This window comes from Cyanistes caeruleus, chromosome 17 (assembly GCF_971803275.1).
Source record: "Cyanistes caeruleus chromosome 17, bCyaCae1.hap1.1, whole genome shotgun sequence".
Taxonomy (NCBI): domain Eukaryota; kingdom Metazoa; phylum Chordata; class Aves; order Passeriformes; family Paridae; genus Cyanistes; species Cyanistes caeruleus.
The window spans coordinates 13,341,181-13,362,315 of NC_141717.1; the positions used below are offsets into that span (position 1 = coordinate 13,341,181).

Consider the following 21,135-nt stretch of genomic DNA (forward strand, 5'->3'; position numbering starts at 1 on the left):
GTGTAATTATGGCAGAGGGCAGACAGTGGATGTGCAGAGGCCAGGGCAGGCAGCTCCAGCACTGAGGTAAATCCTCCCCCTCCGAGAGGAGCCAGAGCCCACGGGAGAACCTGATGGGAGCTGCTGGGTGGGTTTTCCTCTGTGGGATCAGCAGTGAGCTGTGCTTACCCTCTGCCCAGTCTGCCACGGATTTTCTCCTCCGTGGCTCTGGCATCCTTCATCCCCCCCAGTGCCCGCCCTGGGGCTCCACACCTCGACTTCTGACTCAGCCACAGAGGAGAGGGAACGGCAGGGCTGGAGCAGGCTCTGTGCTGAAGCTGCTGTGATGAGATGCTGATGAATCTTTCAGCCAGCACCTCTGGGCACAGGGGCACCGTCAGCAAACTCACTGATTTATTTATTTGTTTGTTTGTTTGTTCAGCAGCCGGCAATGCCATCCCTGCACCAAGGTGAGTCAGTGCTCAGCATCCCAGCACCCTGCAGCTGGTTGAGTGGCTCCTCTCCTCACCAGGGAGCAAAACCATGTGGGATGAGTCAGACAGAAAATGAGTTTATTTCCTGATGCTGCAGGGGAACTAATTTTGATTTAACAAGCAGGCAAGAGTGAGGTATCTTGAGTTTTTATTTCAATCCTACTCCACATGAAATAATATCCACTAGCGTTATCTTCCTTACATTTGTTTGTGTTTGACCCGATACTGTGTTAAATATAAAATACTGCTTGAACAAGGATGGATGGTGAAAACATGAGATGCTAAAAAGATCCCTCGAGCCCTCCTCCACAAACACCCTGAATGTTACGAGTCATTTAAAATTAGTATAAAACAGGAGGACAATCCAAGAACTTGCTCAGTGTCCCCCATGCTTTGCCAGGGGAGGATTTAGGAACAAGAGAAGAGGGGGAGCCTCTCAGTTACAGAGAAGCTCACTCTGCAAATCCAGGCTGAAGGCAGGGTGGCGATGTTCCCCACAGAGCCCGACCATCCATTCCTGCCCGGGCATCTCTCCTGCCATGGATTTTCAGCAGGAGACTGAGATGAAGCCACCTCAGAAAGGTCCTTCTGGCACCTCCCTGTGCCTCGGGAGCCCTTGGGACAGATTTAGGGCCAAAAAGACCACAATGGCAAAACAGTTTCTGAGATAAATCCCTTGGGATGAAGCCCACGGGCAAAACACGTTGGTGGTCCCTGGGCATCCTCAGCTCCTGCCTGGGGACATTTGCCTGTGGCTGCTGTTTGCATGGTCTGACCCCAGGGTGGCTCCCCGTGGGATTTGGTGACAGAGAAGGAGGAGAGCCAGGCACACTAAGCCGAGGTTGTCACCGTGCCCCACGGTGGCTCTGGGAACCTGCTCCCCCAGACTCAGTGAAAATTGGAGCAGGTGTTTGTGAAGCTCTGGCTGCCCTCCAAGTGCTTCACAGGGTCCTCACACGAGCCCTGTCAGGTAGGTCAGGGTCTTTGCCCCCATATTCCAGATGGGGAAACTGAGGCACAGAGAAGGGTAATGACTTGCCAGACAGAAAATATGGCATCTCCCATTCTGGGACCTCTGTATCCCGCTGTTCCAACCCCAGATATGCTCCATCAACTGCTGGTTACTCACAGCTTGTCCTTCTCCACCTCTCCATCTGCAGGAGGTGGCAGGGCCAGGGCTGGGCAGAGGCAGCAGCAGAGTCTGGGCTCACACCAGCTCGTTCACCCCCATCCCTAAGACCACCCATCACCCCAAGGGCAGCCCCAGCCCAAAGGCTGCTTTGGGGTGCCCTGGGCACTGACCCCCAGCAGCCTCAGGTCAGGCTGGGGTGCTGGGTACAGCTCCCAGAGCCTTTTACAGGAACCTTCTGCCCATGGAAGTGAAAACCCTCCGGATATTTTTGCCATCCTGGCAACCGCAGGCAGCACATCAGGAGGGGGTGAGTATCCAGATGCTTCCTCTTTGGTAATTTGCTGCAAAATGGCACAGCCCTGGAGAGCCAGTCCTGGGGTGCCACAGGCTGGGGGGCCCTAAGCTCTGCCCAGCTCCCTGGAATGCTGCAGGAGATGTGGGATGGTGGCAGCAGATCTCCTTCACTTGCCACATCAAACCAGAGGCTGTGATTAATCAAAGGCCAAAAAGAGGTGATTGATTCTTTTGGAGGCTGATGGGGAAGGTGCAGGCACAGCCCAGCACGCACCACACCCTCCTTGGCTCCAGCAGCTCTGTCAGGGTGTTTGGGGAGCAGGATCAGGTGTGGTTTTCCCATTCTGCTGGATGGATGTTCCATGTCTCTTTGGCCTGTGGCCATGGTTAGGCATTTTAAAACTGAGTATCACTAGGATCTCTCTGTCCCAGCTCACACCCAGGCTTCGTGTGGATGCATTCCTGCCCTGCAGCAATCCTGAAAATGCCAGAAATCTTTCCAAAAGTGGAATTAAATCTGATGAGCAATAGGTTCATCAGCAAAATGGGAGCAGGGAAGGCAGCTCGCCCCGTGATCCCAGTCCAAGGAGGTTCACTTCCCTCCCTCGAGGAGAAAGGGATGAAATGGAGGGGCTGACCCCAGTCAGGGAGACGCCAGGAGCCAGATCCCAGCTCTGCTCCCTGCTGAAGGCACACGTGCAGCAGGGCCTGGGAGCAGGGCTGTGCTCCAGGCTGCCACTGGCACCGAGGCCGGAGAGGAAAACCAGGGAGAAAATGTCCATGGGGGGATCCCAGGGATGTAGTGAGTTGTGCACTTAATATTGGCTTAGAGAAAGGGTTTCCCAGTGCTCAGGGACTGGGATGCCCTGGAAGAGATTCAAGTTTCAATCTCTTGTAAGGCTTGCTGAGTATGGACCATCCCCTCAAGGACTTGGGATGGAGCTGGCAGTGCTGACAGGACTTGGGATGATTTAGGAGCCAGTCCGGGTGGTGCAGGGATGTCACCACATCCCTCTCCACCACTGGGTCTCTCCCCTCATCCTGACTCCTCCAGTCCCCTCAGTGGCACACACTAAAGACTCCAGTAGCCAAACCCAGGGTGTCATAGCCAGGGGCATGTGGGGCCAAGGTTCCCAGTCCCGTGGGACGCTCGAGAGCGGGTGAGTGAGCGAAGTGGTCACTCCCCTATCACCCACAGCCCAGTCAGTCACTGTGTTCTGAAACCTTTGCCTAAAAAAATAAACAGTTCCCGAGGTTAAAAAAGAAAAGCATTTAAAATCAACCTCTGGGCTCTCCTGTCTGTGCGGGAAGGGCACCAGCGGCTGCTGTCCATGGGGTGAGGGGGCGCTTTGGGGCGAGCCCACGGGGCAGGCTGTGTCCCCGCTGCCCTCTGTGTCCCCACATGCCAGGTGGCACCAACAATGTCCTTAAGGCTTCTACCGGGAGGTTTTGGTGTCCAGCGCTCCGGGCCGGTAGAGGTACCTCCAGATGGCGTAGTAGTGGATGCCAGCTCCGATGGCCACGAAGAGGTGCCAGATGGCGTGGGCGAACGGGATGCGGCCGTCGCTTTTGAAGAACACCATGCCCAGGCAGTAGAAGAACCCACCGGCCACCAGCTCCAGGAGGCCGTCCCTGTTGGGCTGGGGGCAGGCTCTGCTCAGTGAGGCCAAGGGGCGTCTGCCCTCTCCCCACCACCCCGTTAAGAGCAGAAGGGTTGTCCAGCTGCAGCTCTGGACTTCTCTGCCTTCTGCTACCCCCTCCTCTCCAGCAAGACAGCAGGGACCCAGCAGGGCCAGGAGAAATGGAACTAGATGATTTTTAAGTTCCCTTCCGAACCAGACCATTCTATGATTCTGTGATCCTACAATTTCCAGACAATGGGGCCCAGGCAGGAGATCTGGGAGAGACGCAGGTGGTGCCTGCTGGGCATCCAAAGAACCTGCAAAACCAAGGTGAGCCACGGGGTACCAGGGATGGCTTTACCCCTCACACAGCCTGGAGACAAACTGTTCTGGGTTTTCAAATCCCTCCTGGGGTTTGTCCCTCACACTGAGCCCGAGTGCTCCCCAGCACTGGCTTACCATGGAAAGGATGACCAAGGCGGGGAAGAAGCCCATGATAACGTAACACACCAGCTCCACCAGCTTGTACCTGCAGCAGACAGAGAGGCAGCTTGGAGCAGGGACACAGAGAGGTTGTTTTACACTTGTAATTTCCACAGCAGCGCTAGAGGGGAAGGGGTGGCGGTGCCATCACGGCAGGTCCCATGTCCTCATGTGTGGACTGGCTTGGGACCGGGCACTTGGGATCTCGGGGCCACGTCTGGGGCCTTTGGCTTTTTATTTGGTGCCACCACGTGGAGGAAGCAACTCACGGCAGCATGTCCCTGCACTCACCGCTCGTGGAAGAAGAAAACGTAGACGGTCCCGATGGATGCCATGATCCAGATGATCCAGCGCATGTGGGAGGCCCAGGGACCCAACTCCCTCAGGTTCAACCTGCAAGAGCCAGGGCTGTGGTGAGGTGGGTCTAGAGCAGCACCCTGGGCTGGGCTCACCCCCTCACCCCCATGGCTGTCCCACCAAAGGGTCTTCCCAACTTGTAACTTCAGCTTCAGGAGGTTGGAATCTACAGGAGTTGAAGGTTTTGTGGAAAGAGGTAAGGTATGGCCTCAAGAAGAAGCAAAGCCAGAGAGGGAAACTCTATTTATTGGAACCAGGATGATTTTTTCCCCTTCAGTGGGGCCAGGTGAAGGCCCCCAGCCACCAGCAACTCACCAGGGAGCGTAGGACGCGGCGATGAAGAAGTAGATCACCATCCTGTCAAACATGTGTAGGCAGTGCTCCACAGTCCTGCAGGACGGACAGATGGGTCACAGCACTGGGGGCATCTGGACCCTCTCCCCTTTCCCAAGCCCTGGGCAATCCAGGACAATACCTGAGATGCCTCTTCTTCCAGGAGATGGTGTGGAAGATGGTGGAGACAATGAAGAGGCTGGACAGGCCAAAGCCATAGATCCAGGCTGAGATGGTTTCCCACTGGTCATCAGAGAGGATGTAGAGGATGGAGCTGCCGAGGATGCTGGGCAGGATCCAGAACTGGAAGGGGAAGCAAACTCACTCTTGATTCTGCATTTCCATTGAGCAGCCTCCACTTTTCCTTTTAGGTGTTTCTTTAGCTTCTGGTCAAAGCTACCACCTGTAAGGGGCAGTCAGGGTCCCTCCCTGCATGGTGCAGCTCCAAAATAGTTTGTCCAGAAGGTATGGAGGAGGAGGAAGGCACAAGGAGGATGATTGTCTCTGAGTCATCTCCCAGGACTCAGAGTGGGAACTGTCAGCTCCCAAAAGAAACCCTGATGGGGGGAGAGGTCCCTCCCACTGCAGCCCCATGGGCAGCTGTCACAGTTCTTGCTGTGAAACAATCCATTTTCAGGGAGCTTTGAAAATACCCCTGCCCCACCAAGCCCAAAGCCAGCTTCCCCAGGGACACAGGGCCACGGAGGGTAAGAGCAAGAGAGATGCATATCAACTTCCCAGGGCAGGAGGAGGGAGAACATCCCAGTCCCCAGGAGCACACTGGGCACCTCTGCCTCATCACAGCCCTCAGACTCCCAGTGACTGCTCCAGGGCTGAACACAGAAGTTTTTAGGTGTCCCTTGAGGTTCCTCAGTGGATCCCCAGAGATCTCTCTGGGCACCATCCTCCCTCACACAGGGACAGGGACTCACAGCGTGGGTGGCACAGTTGGCTGCGTGCTCGTATTCCGTGGGCTGGTACCTGCAGTTGGACGGGACACGGTGATTCATGAACCTGCAGCGAGAAGCAGGGAGAGAAACATGCTCAGGGGACAGGGATGGAGTAAAACCCTTCTGGAAGGGTCTGCACAGGCCCACCCCCCACCTGCAGCCCTACCATGGCTCAGCTTTGCTCCAGCTACCCCACAGAAGTGACACCAGAGCACAGCGTGTCCCCAAGTACCAGGTCCCCAGGTCTTGCTCAGCCATGGCTCAGGCTGAAGCAGCTCCTGGGAGAGCAGAAGGCAGGAGCCAGCTCTACCAGGTGCTGTGGGCAGAGGTGGGAAGAGCCCCAGCAACAAGGGTATCCCTGCAATGCCTTTGGTTTCTGGGTACCACCTGCATCTACCCCCAGGGCTGCACATCCCAACACAGATTACTGTGAGGGAAAGCTTACTGCCCTCCCTTGGGAGCCTGCATCTTTATTTCTGTTTCTCTTAGTCTTAGGAGACATCAGCTTGCTCTTGGCGTTCACAGGAACGTATTGATTTCCCCTGCTGGGCCAACACACAGAGATAAAAAATAGTGTCACTCCATTGCTGGGTATGTAACAACAAATTAAATGTGCATCCGGGACAAGAGCTCCGAGCAAAGCCTCCTTCACCACCCTCTTCTGGCAGGAGACAGCAGTGGAGGCTTGGCAAAGGGAAGGAGAAACAGGGAAATGGAGGGGGTCCCTTCCCTGGTCCTGAGAATCAGGGTTTTTAAGACTTTTCCTGCTGTGGCTCAGGTCAGGACAGCCGAGCTGAGCGGGGCTGCTCGGCAGGACCTGGGCTAATTGCTTTGTGACCCTGTTTGCCCCCAGCTCCAGCACCATCTGTGGCGTTTCACAGCTGAGTTGAGCCCAGCAAAGGGGCTCAGGGGCTGGCAAGACCTTGCTGCTGGGCACAGGGGGATGCCTCAGCCTGGGATGCTTGGAAAGGCTGGAAAAGTCCCCTCTCCCTGTCCCCAAGCCACCCACGCCTGTGTGGACTCCTCTGCCACCTCCCTCCTGCTTGGCCCCACTCCCTGAGCTGTTGCCCATTAAAACTGAGCCAGGGTGGGTTAAATAGCTCAAATGACAAGGATTTGGTGTGGGGGGAATTGTGCAGCCACAACAGGGCGAGGGGCACCCAGCAGGTGTCAGTGACAGCCCACAGAGTGACCCTGTCCCCTGCCCTGCCGTGCCTCCTGCCAGAGCCTGGCACTGTGGGGAGACATTCACGGTCCTCATCACCAAAAAATGTCTGCAATTCACAGGGGGAATGCAGGCCCCAAGCCCCCACTGCTCTGCTCACCAAGGACTCACACAGGGTAAATTTGGGCTCAGCAGGGCTGGGAAGAAGCTGGGCATCCCTGGGGACATGGTTGTGGCCAGAGCACTGTCACCTCCACCCCAGGGACACCAGGGATGCCTTCTCCATGCCACCAGTGCAGCCACGAGGCCTGGCAGGGCTGCCTGTGCTGGAGCCATGTCCCCCTGGCAGGAGGATGGTGCTGTCCCCAGCGTTGCCAGGAGACTGTCCCCAGCTCCCCTTCACTGTCTTCTTCCCTTTATTTTCCCTTGTAATAATAAGAAGGAGGGGGGGAAGAAGGGGAGGCCAGACGTCCACGTGACGTCACAGTTGCTGAGGAAACACATTCAAGGCCTGTTCCTTGAATTTATTGATTTTAACAAAGCCTGCTCCATCTCCCCTCTGCTCTGGCTGGTGCTGTTCAGAGCAGCAACCTAGAACCAATCCCACAGCCCCCTCCCCAGGGCTGGGGGGCACCCAGACCCTTTGGGAAGGTGTCCCTGGGGTTCAAATATCCAAATAGAAGACGGGAAGGACCACCCAAGCCATCCCCTTGTAATAAGGCTGAAGAGCATTTATGTTCCTGAAGTCCAGACACCACAAACTCCTGTTTTTCCTAGAGGGGCAATAGCCTTGAGGAGGAACATTTTTTTGACCTGGGGAGAGATTGCTCTTATTTTCCTGGCCTGCTTTCTAGTAAGCATCATCCTGTGGATGGTGGGAAATGGAACATCACGGATGTGGGACCTGGCTGCACCGTGCTGGGTAAACCTGAGCCCCACTTTTGGGATCTGCATTGTGTTTTGGGGCTAATTTGGCACATTTCTGTGGTCCTCTGTGCCCTGTAGAAATGGGATCAGCTGGTGTTTGCACATCTCCTGGCAAAGCAGGATAAATCCCTGGCTGCACCTTATTTCCCAGGGGTGCAGAGGCCACTTCCCCTCCTACCCTCCTGGGATTTTATGGACCAGCTCATGTCATCCCTGGTGTGGGTGTAGGGCAGGGCAGTGCAGCATCCCCAGCCTGCAGACAGCTGCCACACCAGTGTGCAGAACCAGCCTCAAAGCACTGTCCAGCCTGGACAGACAGATGGATACACCTGGAATGAGCACTTGTGATTCTTCCAGCAAGCCACGAGCAGGTGTTTACACACCCCTGGGTGCTCCAGTGCAGTTCAGCAGGTGTTCCAGGATGGCAAAGTCCAAGAGACACAGAGAAGCCCACGGAGAGCTGAGCAGCAGGAACAGGAGCATGTTCATTTCCAGGGATGGGGTGTGGGAAGCAGGGAGCCAAAGGGTTCCCGGGCACCTTCTCCTGGTGCTGCTCCTGGCAGACTCCCTACAACTGCCTCTATGAAGAGGGGAGGCTGCTGAGGGTCTGACCAGGGGTTATTCACAGCAGCCCCAGGGATTTTGCCTGCCCTGCTTGTGCCTGCTTTCCCCTGGCCCCTTTCCCAGGGAGGGAGCCTGAAAAGGGCCAGTACAGCAGGCTCTGGCCAGGGAAACAAAGAGCTCCTTGTCCTTGGGCACCGGGGCAAAATACAGAGCTGGCTTCCCAGGCCTGTTCCTTTCTCCTGCTCTTTCTCCCACTCTGTTGGGTTGGGGTTTTTGTAATATAGCTTTAAGGGTTTTTACTGTGTTTTTAAAAGACTTCTATCCAAGAACAAAATTCCAGCCTCAAAAATCATGCAGATCTGTGTGGCTCTTGCTTTTGCCGGGGTGGGAAGAAGGTAAGAAAGGGACACAGTTAAATTATTGCTCAGGAGAGCTCATGTGGGACCATCTGAGCTCTCCTGAGGGCACCAAGAGAACCTGAACCAGCCACTCCACGCTCACCAAGCAGAGCCACAGGACACTTGCAGGAAAGCTGTCCCCTGCACACGTGAGGAATGGCCCCAAAGGAGACCCAAGCCAGGCTGCAATTTGGGACAGGTGGGGTTCAGCCCTGCTTTTTGACCCAAGTCCCTGGTTGGCCTCTGCCATATCTCTTCACGTCCCTCTCACTCCCCTTTCCCCTCTCTCCAAGTGAGGATAACAATTTTGACATCCTTTGGGCAAGCCAGTGGGTGGATAAAGTGAGGAGGGTGTAAAATCACCATTAAGATGTGGATGGGGAGGTGTGAGCTGGGCTTCTGCCCTTGGAAAGAGCTGGCCCAACACCTGCCCTCCCCAGCCCTGCCATAAATCAGGCTGTGCATGTGTCTGTGCACTGTGGGCTGGGTGCCAAGGGGACAAAAGAGCAGTCAGCAAGCCCAAGGTTATCCAAGGTGATACAAATCTTCCCAGAACGGCTCACCTCAACAGGTTTCACCTGAAAATGGCTTATAAAAGGGCTGGGCTTGCTCAGGAGTTGGCCTAAAGCCTGTGGAGATGGATTTGTCGTGCATCTACCCTCCTGCCCAAGGACAAGGGCTTTTCCAAGCTGTGCTCCCTGCTGGGAAGTTCCTGGGATCTGGCTGCAAGGTGAGATGATTTCTCCTTCCTCTTTTGACTGGATGTCACAACTGCTTCTAAAGCAACAGAGGAAGATCCTGGTGGTGGTCAGAGAGGAAGGCTTGAGGCTTTGCTGGATGAGCAGTGGTGAGTGATAAGTCCTGCTGGGGCTGTCCCTTGATAAGGATAAGTGTTGTGATGCCTGAGGTGTCAGTGATGGGGCAGATGAGTCCCTGCAGGGCAGACTGGCCTCTGACTCTTCAGTGCATGGCCTGGCTTTGCTCTGCACACCCAGCACAGATGTCAGGGCTTGGTCCTGGGCTCGTGCTCACGTGGGAGCTGCTGTGGTGGCATCCCCGTAAGCTGGGGCTTGGCAAGTGCTCTGCCTCTGATCCGGACTCTGGTCACGCTCCAGCTGCATCCCTGGTAAGAGGCTTCAATGCCCTGAGCTGCTCTGTGGTTTGTAATTAGCTGGGTCCTGGGGAGCGGTGTGAGCTGGCGTGGAGCCTGGCTGCTGTTTGTGTACAGCACACCATCACAGGGCTCAGACCACGAGGAAACACCCATGGCCCACCTTGAGCCCAGGACATCCCCCAGACTTTACTGCTTTATCCAGCCCAGGAATGCTCGCAAAATCCTGCTTTTCCTCCCTGCCCATTGGCGTGGGAACGTTTGCCATGGGAGGCAGGAACGCCGAGGCTGCCCGGCACTGCCATCTGCAGAACCACCCACGCTGCACGTGCGTGGCACCCACTGGGAGCTGAAACCTCCCTTCCATGCCCATTGCTCAGTGCCTGCACGCTCCCACGCGGCGCTGCTGCCTGGCAAAGCTGAGCTGTGCCTGCTGGAAGCTTGGGGGTCAGCTCCTGGGCCAGGGGAGATGGGGCAGACCTGTCCATGTCCTCTTGTGACTCCAGCCTGTCCCCTGGGAGAGGGGCAGGACAACTCAGTGTTTTCCTCTGTCACACTTCCTAGCCCAAGGAGCTGGCAGGGAGCAGGAAATGGAAGGTATTTTATCTAAGCCAGCATTTCCCTACCTGTCTCATGGGTAAATTAGGAGATTACCAGATTTCTGGAGTGACCCACCCAGATCCCCCTGGTGCAAGCCTTGCTTTCCCTGTTTCAAAACAGGCTGCAGATCAAATTGTCACCCATCACCTCATTCCTCCCATCCCAGTTTTGCTCATTCCCAGCACCATGACGTGTGGGAGCACCCTGGGCTGGCTGCAGACCATCCCTGCCCTACACAGCCTGCATGCCCTGAGAAACAACGAGCAAGTGCTGACTTAGAGATGCTCCCAGACACCGTGCACTCAGCCAGGTCCGTGTTGTACCTGGCTCTGAGCCACAGGCACAGATGTCCCCTGAGAAGGGACAGAGGAGGCAACCCCCTGATACATCCTGCTGCCTCAGAAGGTGCAGGAGGGAATATGCTGCTCTTCCCCTGGACACACCAAGGGCACACACAATTCCTTTCTTGCTCCTCAGCCTAGCAGGGACGAGCACAGGAGGCTCCAAGCCATGCTGGATGCAGGCATTGACCATTTCTGCACCCACAAGAGCCCATATACACCCAGCAGGGCTTGGCTGGTGGTGGAAACTCAGCAGTAATTCCCAACAGGGTGCTAATTGTCCATATTCCCAACCAGTGGGCAGGGATATTTCTTCTACCCCCCAGCTCTCTATGTAGATGGTATCTCTAACTCTTCCAAGGCGATTCATGACCCTGCAACCACAGCAGAGCTGTTTGTTTATGCACAACAGATGGGATTGGTGAGTGTTTCCCAAATTACTTTCTGAGCTGGGACTTCTTGTTTCATTTGGTACTCATGAGACATCCAACAACAGCTGATTAGTCACAAAATGACTCTGATGTCCCAGGTGTTTTGTGAATGTTGGAAGGACTGTTTCCAGAACTGCAAACCCTCTATTATTCATTAATTTCTTGTTCAGAAAGTCATTGTGCATGTTCCTTGCTGCCTTGCCTTGAGCAAGGAGTTAGTGGGATAAATCCTGAGCTGGCTCTGCCTATTTAACTGCAACAGCCCAAGGTGGGCAGGAGTGAGCGTGACCACTGGATCCTGTGCCTGCTGGCAGTAGATTTGGATGGTCTGAGGGCTGGAGCTTCCCCAGGCTCTAACCCTGGCTGTCACTGTGAAATACACGGGCAGGTGACCGTGTCCCAGGTTCATAAAATCTCCCCACAGCACGGCCTGAGAGACACAGCCAGGCTTTCATTTGGATTCTGCTTCCAAATTCCAGAGGCCGCTCAAGTACAAATCATATCTGTAAATTATTCAGCAAATGCCTCTGGACAGCGAAGGCACAGAAGGAAAATCATGTACTTCACCAGCCAAGCATGCAGATAGTAAGATTCCCATTAGTATTACTTACAACAGAGAGTAGGGCTGTGTCTAATGCTGCTGTGCCTCAGTGAGTGAGCTGCTCAGCACATTGAGGAGGCAGCTCCTTGCCCTGACCTGATGATCCCTTTCTGAATAAAATCCTTTGCTCAGCAGCAGTGAACTTGGGCTGTAAACTCGAACAGGAGCACAGAGTTGACTCCAAATTCTCCTGAAGGTCAGCACTGCTTGGCTCAACTCAGTGGTATCTGACTCATCCACCAGGAACACAACACCGTGATATCGTGTTATCATGAGAGGTTGCAGTGTTATCACAGAGAGCCCAGCAGGCCCTGGACTCCCACTGCATGAAAATGTTGAGTTTGTCACACCTGGAGAGACCTGATCTGTGTGTTTGGCCACGTTTCTTCTGCCTTTCTCAGACCCAGCCCTGAGCATCCATCCCCTGGCAGCAGCATCTCTGGGGGCTCAACAAAACTCGTGCAGCTGCAGCCAGGCACCCCTCAGGAGGGAAGGACTGGAATAAGTTGTGCTCTTTTCCCTTCCTTTCTTTGGGAGTTGTACTTGCTGGCATGGCTTTGTCTCGCTGGGGAGCTGGGGGTGTGGGAAGGGAGGAGGAGGAGGAGGAGGGAGCCCAGGAGCAGTCCTGGCAGAGCCCCATTTCTCACAGCCACTGACCTGCCGTGCTGGAGAGTGGCTTGAATTTCCCATGGGATGTGTTGGCTGCTACCTCGTGAAGCTGGACACAGCAAACTGTGCCAAAGAATCACATCAGGCTGATATCCAACACCAGCTGAAGGAGGGGAAAGATCATGTGCTTCCCAGGCAGCCAAGAGACCATCCTTCCCCCAAAAGCACAGGGCATGGGGCTTGGTTTGCCCATTTATGCACATCTTCAGTGTGGTGGCCCCCACCTCAGCCTGTCCTCGATGCCTGGCTCCAGTTATGCACCCTGAGCTACGTGGGGTAACTCCTGGTGCCATTTTCAGAGGGTATCCGAGTCAACCTGGCCCCACAAAGCAACCAGCGTGGAACTGGTTGGTAACATCAGCTGATCCTGGTTTTCCCAGGTATTCTGGGGCCCTCCCCATCTCTTGGAGCAGTGTCTTTTGCATCAGGGGGTTCTGTCTGCCCAGCTGGGGACAGACTGGCAGGTCTTGATGGGGCTGGTGCCTGCAAGGTGAGCAGCCCCTGCCCCTCGAGGAGCTTCAGGCTGTGTTATCAACACTGAAAGCATTTCCCCTCTCACTGCTTCATCCCACGTGGGCTGTGGGGAAAGCAGAGCTCTTGGGAAGCATCTTGGAGTGTGTGGGAGCAGGCGAGGGCTGCTCATGTTTTCATGGCAAAGCGATGGGGAACAGGTCTCCCCAAGGTTTCTTTGTGTTTGGGGTCTGAGCACCCCAACATTTCCTATTCCTGCTGGTTCTCCTCTTCCTATCTTGGCCAGAGATGCTGGAATTGTTGATGAATGTCTCCTTGCTCAAGAATTACGGGTGCAGGGAGAAACAAGGAAGATTTTCCCAGCTGCCTTTCCCCAAATTCGGAAGATTTGGGTTTAAGGAAGCGCACAGTTCAGACCTCCATCCCCTCATGCTGGTGAGGAGGTGGCAATGCCTGCACTGCAGGCACAGGGAGGTGAGGACAAGCCTGGACCATGCACCCACAGAGATCCCTCCAGAGGCCCCTGCTCCTGGGCTGAGACATTAATGTGGATTTTCCCATTTGCTCTTCTTTGTGTTACTCCATGCAGGGCAAGCCAAACAAACACAGCAAGGTTTGGAGCCTTTTACATGAACAAATCAAAGGAGCTGCTATCAGTTTGTGAGGATGATTCAGTGCCCTGCAGCTCCCAGCAAAACCCTCTCCACTGCTGCTCCAGAGATGCTGAAGCTGGCCGGATACAGCAGCTCCCTGATTAATCATGTTTCCTTCCAATTACAGCTCTGGATGCCCAAAGTCTGGGAAGCATTCAGTGTCTCCACTGGGAGATACTCAGCCCCATGGCAGCTATGTGGGCAGGAAGGACCAGACCGTGTTTGAGTTAAAACTGGGCCAAAATAGGGTCAAAGCTGGTGGTGAGGCACGAGGAGGGTTTGGTTACCAGGTCAGTGTAACCTGACCAATGAGCCTGGTGATAAAGGTGCAGCTTGGTCTGATCCCTTGGTCTGGGAGGGACCCAACACTGTTTTGGTGAGTTGGGAGGAAGGGTGGAGGGGGAGTGCAGGATTAAGCAGGAGGAATCACATCAGCTCACATTTTGTGCTGTGCTGGTGTCCTGGTTAAACCCAGCCTGTCGGGCAGGAGATGGATATTGCTGGTCAAGGTGCAGGTTGTGAGTGACAGGGAAAATCTTGCAGCAACTGTGCTTTGAAACTCCATTTCTCCATGGTGTCCGTGATGGCAGAGCCTCCTGGGCCCCACAGCAGAGCAGAAACCACCGAGTTTCTCATTTAAAACCATTCAGTGCTCAAATGGTGCCTTGTGCCCTGCTCCTCCCTTTGCTTCCTTCCCCTCTGCACCTCCAAAACCCAGCCAGGAGGGATTTGGAGACAGCCTAGTGACCCTCCAGCCCCTGAGTTTTCTCCTGGCAGTTCACAGAACGTTCCCACATTGATCACTGCTTTTCATCTCTTTGTTCTCACACAACAGGTCTTTCATCACCACACTGTTTTATTTATTCCTTTTGGTGGATGTATCAATGGCCAAGTTCCTCCCTTCTTGGTCCTCACTCAAAATTAGATAAAATGACATGAAAAAGAAAAAAAATGAAGCCTGTTCCAGGCTTTTCCATCACTAGGAAAACTTTGATATTTTTTGTTTTTTCAAGGAACACCATAAGCCACATTCTCTGAAAAGATGTTGCAAGATGGAATCATAGAATTGTTAAGGTTGGACAAGACCTCTGAGATGGAGTCAGACCATTAGCCCAGCACTAAACCACGTCCCCAGGTGCCACATCTACCTGGTTTTTGAAAACTTCCAGGGATGGTGATTCAGCCACTTTCCTAGGCAGCCTGTTTTAATCTTTCCTAATATCCCATCTAAACTCAAGCTGCTGTAGCTTGAGCCCATTTTGTCTTATCCTGTCCCTTGTTCCCTGGGAGCAGAGCCTGACCCCCACCTGGCTTCACCCTCCCGTCAGGGAGATGTGGTCAGTGAGAAGGTCCCCCCTGAGCCTCCTTTTCTCCAAGCTGAGCCCCCCAAAGCTCCCTCAGCTGCTCCATTATCCTTCTCTGGACCTGCTCCAGCACTCCAACATCTTTCCTGTAGTGCAGACTGAACACAGGATTTGAGATGCTTCTGCTGCCATGAAGGACACGTGCCACCGTGAGTCCCCTGGCTTCTGCTTGCCCCAATTCCCACCTCAGAGCTCAGCTGAAAGAGCATCCCTGGCACAAAGGAAGAAGCAGCTTTAGGGTTTCTTTTGGATATTCCCCAGCAGAGCATTTCCATGGAGAGCAGAGCTGGTGTGCACGGAGTGCGGGGGGGACGGGGATTATCCCACTGTTATTTTTGAGCACTGGGCTAAGAGGATCTCTGCGATGATACAGGAAGCCCTGGGTTAGCATCACGTGCTGGGGACTTTCTTGGGGTGAAAGCCAAGGGAGCACCCATCTCCTGCTGCTCCCCTTCCAGCCCTGGCACACAGTGAGAGCTGGAGGATTCCCTGTGGATCTGCCCCTTCCTGTGCCCCACGGCCCCTGCCCCACACATGGGCACCGTCCCTGCACAGCTCCCTGTAGTGCCTCATCCCATTTAACAAGCTGTCTCCAGAAAGGACCACAGCAAGGCTGGAGCTGCTTCAGGATAAATCAAGCAACAGGTTGGCAGATGGGTTCTGCTGGGGGAGGCTGGTGTCAGTGGAGCAGCCCCTGATCTGCTGCCCCGTTCCCAAAGAGCCTCTGCACCCCTGCCATGGGGTAAAGGTACGGTTTGCCTCCTGCTCTGGGGGGTACACAGCTTTGCTCAGCTCCATTTCCCCCAGCTCTGTCCTTTGCATGCCAGCTGAGAGGTGGGGGGAGAAGTCTTGAATTCTCCATTTTTCACAAGGTTTTGTACCAGGCACGTTGTGCAGATCCGCTGGGTGCCTCCTGCCTCTCCCCCAAGCAAAGCTTATCAGGAGGCAGCTACAGCATCAAAACGGTCTTTGAGCAAGTGGCCATGTTTCAGGCAGGTTTTTGGAGATGCAAGCATGGATTTTCCCCGTGGGACACCTGGAAGGAAAGGAGCTGACGGCTGGAGGGGGTCGGAGGATGGTCTCCTGTCCTTACCCAGCCCAGACAAACACTCCTCACACGCCATCCCGCCTGGAGAAGGCGAGAAACACTATCACAAGTTCTTTTCACACAAGTTTTTCTCTGCTATCTGCCCCTAACAGGACCACTGGGAGTCTGGAAGTGGCAGCACAGAGCTCAGTGCCCGCAGGAGCTGTGCCAGCTCTGTGAGACCCTACCCAGGCAGCAAAACATCCCCAGCCCAGTCCCAGGGAGCTGGGAGCGTGTCCTCGGTGCAGAGCTGAGCACCCCCAGCAGCTCCCTGGTCCCCATCTGTGCAGCACCCGGTGCCATCTGACCCATCCCGGCCACCCGGGGGACAGCGGGCTGCCAGCAGATGCTGTCCCCGTGTCACCTGCCAGCTCCCTCCTAAAGGCCACATCTGATCCCGCAGCAGCGCGTGTGGCCAAGTGCCCTCTGACCTGTGCCCAGCAATCCTCAGGTTTCCCCCTGCACAGGTAACGCCGTGAGGTTTCCTGCTACACCTGAGCTGTTAAAACAAGTCCTAGCTGCTGCTGGGAACCCTCCCTGGGGATTTCATGGAGGGGAGAGAAGGATCCAGCACCTCTGCATCCCACGGGAACCCTGTTGAGCCTGCGGGTCCGGGCTGGGAGAGCCAGCCCGAGGGTTTCACCTGGGTGCAGCGGGACCCCGGAGCACAATGATCCCTCCAAGGGGGGTTCGGAGCCAGCGCCAGGCTCTGCTCCCTCGGGAAGGCAGGATCCTGCTCCCCCGGCAGCGGGAGAGCGGCAGTGAAGTTAGACTCAGCGAAAAGCAGCGAAGGCTCCCAAGGATGCTGAGAATCCTTTAGGGATGCAGGAAAGCAGGTAGCCGAAAGCCCAGCCCGCACTTGCCCTGTGCTTTGAGGCGCTCAGCAGCTTTCGAAGGTCCTTTCGGGCTCCATCCCAGCGGAGCCGAGCCCGGGGAGGGTTTGGGGCTGTCCGGGGGGCTCGGCGAGCACCGGGGGTCGGGGACGGCCGCACGGAAGGATTTACCTGGCGTAGCGAGTCTTCTGGAAATCCAGGAGCCGGGACACGAACATCGCGGCGGTGCCATGGGGGTCCCGGGGGGCGGCGGCTGCTCAGCCCCGGGGCGGGGGGAGAACGCTGCCCGGGGGAGCGGCAGCAACTCGGCGAGCGAGGAGGAGAAAGGGCAGGCGGTGCAGCCCAGCCGGGCACAGCCCAGCCCGGCCCCGGCCCCCTCCCGCCCCCTCGGCTGCTCGGGAGAAGCGACACGGGGAAAACAAAGGCGACCTCCGGGAGGGGGGAGCCAGCCCCGCTGCCGCCCTCGGATGTGCAACGAGGAGGAGGAGGAGGAAGAGGAAAAAAAGAAAGGGGGGTAGGGGGGGAATCCCTTCCAACTCTTGCCGGCCACAGCAACCTGCGCGATCTCCCTCCGCCCCCCGGCAGCTTTAAGCACAGCTAAAAATATCCCCCACCCTCCCCGCTGCCACCCCCGGGGGATCAAATAGCAGCAGATTTGAATTGAAAATGTGATTAAAGCATCGGGGAGGGGGAGAGAGCCGAGTGCCGGCAGTCGGGCCGCTTCCCCCGGTACCCACCTGCTCCCCACGGCCCCACTGCCCACCACAGGGTCCCCCCGAGGGTCCTCGGAGCATCTCCGGCCGCCCCGGGCAGCGCTATCCCCAAGGAGCTGGTTTGTTTGGCTTTGCTTATTTTTATTTGGTTTTAATGGGGGTTTTTTTCCCTATTCTTTTCCAGGAGCCCCAGCTGGAGTGGGTGGCTGTGTCTCAGCCCCATCGCTGAGTGGTGCCACTGGGTGGGGGCACAACTCCAGCGCCCCAGCATCCCCCCCGGCTCAGGAGAAGTGGGGTAAAGCAGCACGACAGCAAGGCAAGGATTAAGGACCCCAAAATCAGCCCATCTCCACCCTAAAGCCTTCACCTCTCCCTCCTGTACATCCCTCAGGCAGGCTCCTACAGGAGGTGACATCCCGAGGTACATCTGAGGTTGGGCAGCTCAGAAGGGACACAAGAGGTGGTGGGGGCTTGTCTGGGGGCAGATGGGCGTCATCCTTGTCCTTGGTGTGCCAGGGGCTGCAGGCACCCTCAGGCCAGCAGCCAAGGGACAAGAAAGGAGAGGTGGGCAACAACTGGAGGAGCAGAGTCTTGCTCACCCCAACACCACCTCTCCTTGCTGAAGCCGTGGTGATGCTGAAGGTGGAACAGCTGAGGACATCTTGACGGGAAGGGTTGTGCTCGTACAGCCGTTTCCATGGGAAATCGAGCGCACGTACATCTTCCAAAAGCCAAAGCAGACAAAAAAGGAAGGAATTCAAGGCATGAATTAATCCTGGCACCCTCTCCAACCCCTTCTAAAAAGCAGCTCAGTCCTTCAGGGGATGCTGCAGGCGCAGCTGCACTGTGGGGTGTCCCCAAGGCACACAAGAAGCACCCCAGGAGCCAGCAGCAGGTTCAGCCTTCCTGCACAATTCCCATTGTGGATGGAGGACACCAATGGGGATGGCAACAAAATAAACCCCATCTTCAGTAGGGTATCTGGGACATCCAAGCCCTGGCTGAGAGTGGCAGGTCCAAGCTAAGATGCAGAGTGAGATCATCTCTGAAAACATCTCCCACGCTCTGCCACTTATCTGGGAAGATTTTATTTCATATTCCTTCCCCAGACGATGGGCTCTGTCAGAGCCTATGTCATGATTCCTGTGCCCTGCTGTACCTGTTCTCTGGGCCTGAAGAGGAGAGGAAGAAGAAAGGACGACAAACCACATTTTACAAAACAGCCCCCATCCCCAAAGCCCCCAGCCCACAGCCAAGAGTGCTGGCAAGGGACACCTGAAGCAAACCATCCATCCCAAAATAGATCCATCTCAGAGGGCAAAAGGCAAATTGAATGAAAAATAAGTTACTATTTTTGAAGCCTGAATCCAGTTGTTATGGCAACCAAAGCCTGGAGCATCGTGCTGGGGAATGGCTCCAGCCCCAGCAACACCTCCAAACCTGGCAGACAGAATCACAGGCAGCCAGGGGCTGCTCCAAGGTGGGGTGTGGAGATGTCCATGCTCACACCACCTGAACCCCACTGGGATGTGTCCCCTCCCTGCACAGCATCTCTCCTCATGTACTCTGCCCAGGAGCCCACCTTGTTTTTCTTTCCTCTCCCATCCTTGGTGCACTCCCCACCTTGCAAAGATCTGAGTAACTGTAAGGGTGTTAAGGAGAAATTCCAGTATTCTGGGGTACCCTGATTTTTAATGTCACCAAACAGAGGGGGTTTGCAGAGTTTTCCTTCAGATGAGGAATGGCTCATGAAGCCCAGGGATGTTTTGTTCCTTCATTCTGATCTATTCTCACTGCTGACCAGTGACAGGACCCGAGGGAACAGCTGGAGCTGTCTGAGGGAGTTTTGTTTGGATATTAGGAAAAAATTCTTCCTCCAGAGGGTGGTTGGGCACTGCCCAGGCTCCCCAGGGAATGGTCACAGCCCCAAGGCTGCCAGAGCTCCAGGAGCATTTGGACAATGCTCTCAGGCACAGGGCGGGGTTGTTGGGGTGTCTGTGCAGGGCCAGGACTCTGATCCTTGTGTGTGTGTGTTCCATCTCAGGATATTCTGTGATTCTCTGCAGGATTTCCACAGCTGCAGACACCTCTGTGCATTGTCCCTGAGGGAGGGGATGCCAGCAGTGAACAGTGGGAGCATCCCCACCTTTGCAGAGACGGCAGCGTTGGGCTCTCCTGGCAGCACACGCTGTCATCCCATTTCCACAGGGAAATCTCAGCTTCCTGCATATGAAACTGCCAGAGCCAACAGGTATAAAAAGAGACAATTTGAGACTAAAATCTGCCATCAGCAGGGAAAGTCTCCCCGGGAGAAAAGAGGCTTTAGATGGGTAGAAAGAGCTACAGGACACGTGGATGTGCTGGCGGCAGGTGTAGCGGAGGCAGAGGTGACTGTGGGGCACAGTGTGGGGGACAGGACTGGCTCTGGTGGATGTGGCAGGGTGGTTACAGGGTAGCAGGGAGCTGGGGCACAGCCACTTGGGTTTAAGTCATTTGGAGGGATCTCCGTGCCAGTAGCTGGAGGTCCTTTTGCCTCGGAGGCTGGTGAGGAGGAGGCTCCATCACTCCACACTGCTCCATGAGCATCACTCATGGGGCCAGCTGGCCCCAGAGGCACAAACCCAGCACCTGGTGGCTCGTATTTGCGAGATTTGCCCTTGTGAAAAACGAGGTTCACATAATTTTTATAGAATTTAAAAGTTTAATAAAAAAACAATTAGGAGAAAAAAAATAAAGTATACAGATACGGTTGGGTGTCTCTGCATTCAGCTGAGAGCACACCTTACTAACAAAGGATTGTCCCTTAAAAACAGAATCCTACTACATATCCATAAATTCTCATACATATTCACACATTCTTCTTAGGATCTTTGGTGTTCTTCTCTTTAGTTTTCTCTTGCCCCCTTCCCAATAGATCAATCTTCTTGGTGCCATCGAGATTTACATTCCCTGATACCAGAAATGCAATTAATTCCTCCCCCCCCAGAGTTCTGGTCACTGCTGTCTTCATCTGGATAAGATAGTTTACAAAAGAAAAAAAGATCTCCAGCTATCTTTTTCAGTCTTTGGGTTACACAAACAAAAGTAGTTTTTGTTTTAATGCTATGTCCTAGCTTAACATACATGTATCATACCACTATTTCTAAGTTTCATTAATAACAGAAATAAAGACTACATTATTACAGCTAAATTTTCTAATCTAATACATATAATATTCATTATAATACTTGTGAAAAGCCAATAATATGATATGCATTTATAACACCCTTTTCCATACTAATCCCTTGATTTTGATCCTGTTTCCAGTAATTGCTTTTTCAGTTCCAGGTGGGTGGGGTTTTTTGTTGCGATTTTTGTTTGTTTGATTTGGTTTGGGTTTTTTAGTTGTTTTTTTTTCCCCCTGCAATTTGTGGGATTATATACGTTTATATATATATATAATATTTTATATTATTTATATATTTATATATTAATTATTAATTATATAATATTAATTATATTATATACTATTTATATATTTATATTATATATTAATTATATATAATATAATATTAATTATATTA

The 21,135-nt window shown here is 54.4% G+C and overlaps 1 protein-coding gene across 6 annotated transcripts; it reads right to left on the minus strand.

The window, feature by feature from the left end:
- Positions 1 to 604: 604 nt before the first annotated feature.
- On the minus strand, positions 605 to 17,529 carry MMD2 (monocyte to macrophage differentiation associated 2). Of its 6 annotated transcripts, none has more exons than XM_086854972.1 (7): positions 17,031 to 17,529; positions 5,627 to 5,708; positions 4,837 to 4,997; positions 4,677 to 4,751; positions 4,296 to 4,397; positions 3,981 to 4,050; positions 605 to 3,838 (listed from the first exon to the last, which is right to left on the minus strand). In XM_086854972.1, exons 1-7 carry the CDS (start codon positions 17,075 to 17,077, stop codon positions 3,761 to 3,763), a joined length of 615 nt encoding a protein of 204 aa, XP_086711098.1. In that variant the 5' UTR covers positions 17,078 to 17,529; the 3' UTR covers positions 605 to 3,760. The 6 variants fall into 6 exon arrangements, with proteins under 6 accessions (XP_086711098.1, XP_023792603.1, XP_086711096.1 ...); XM_023936835.2 differs by having other exon boundaries at positions 605 to 3,539; positions 17,031 to 17,368; XM_086854970.1 differs by having other exon boundaries at positions 605 to 3,539; positions 16,670 to 17,161.
- Positions 17,530 to 21,135: the final 3,606 nt, after the last annotated feature.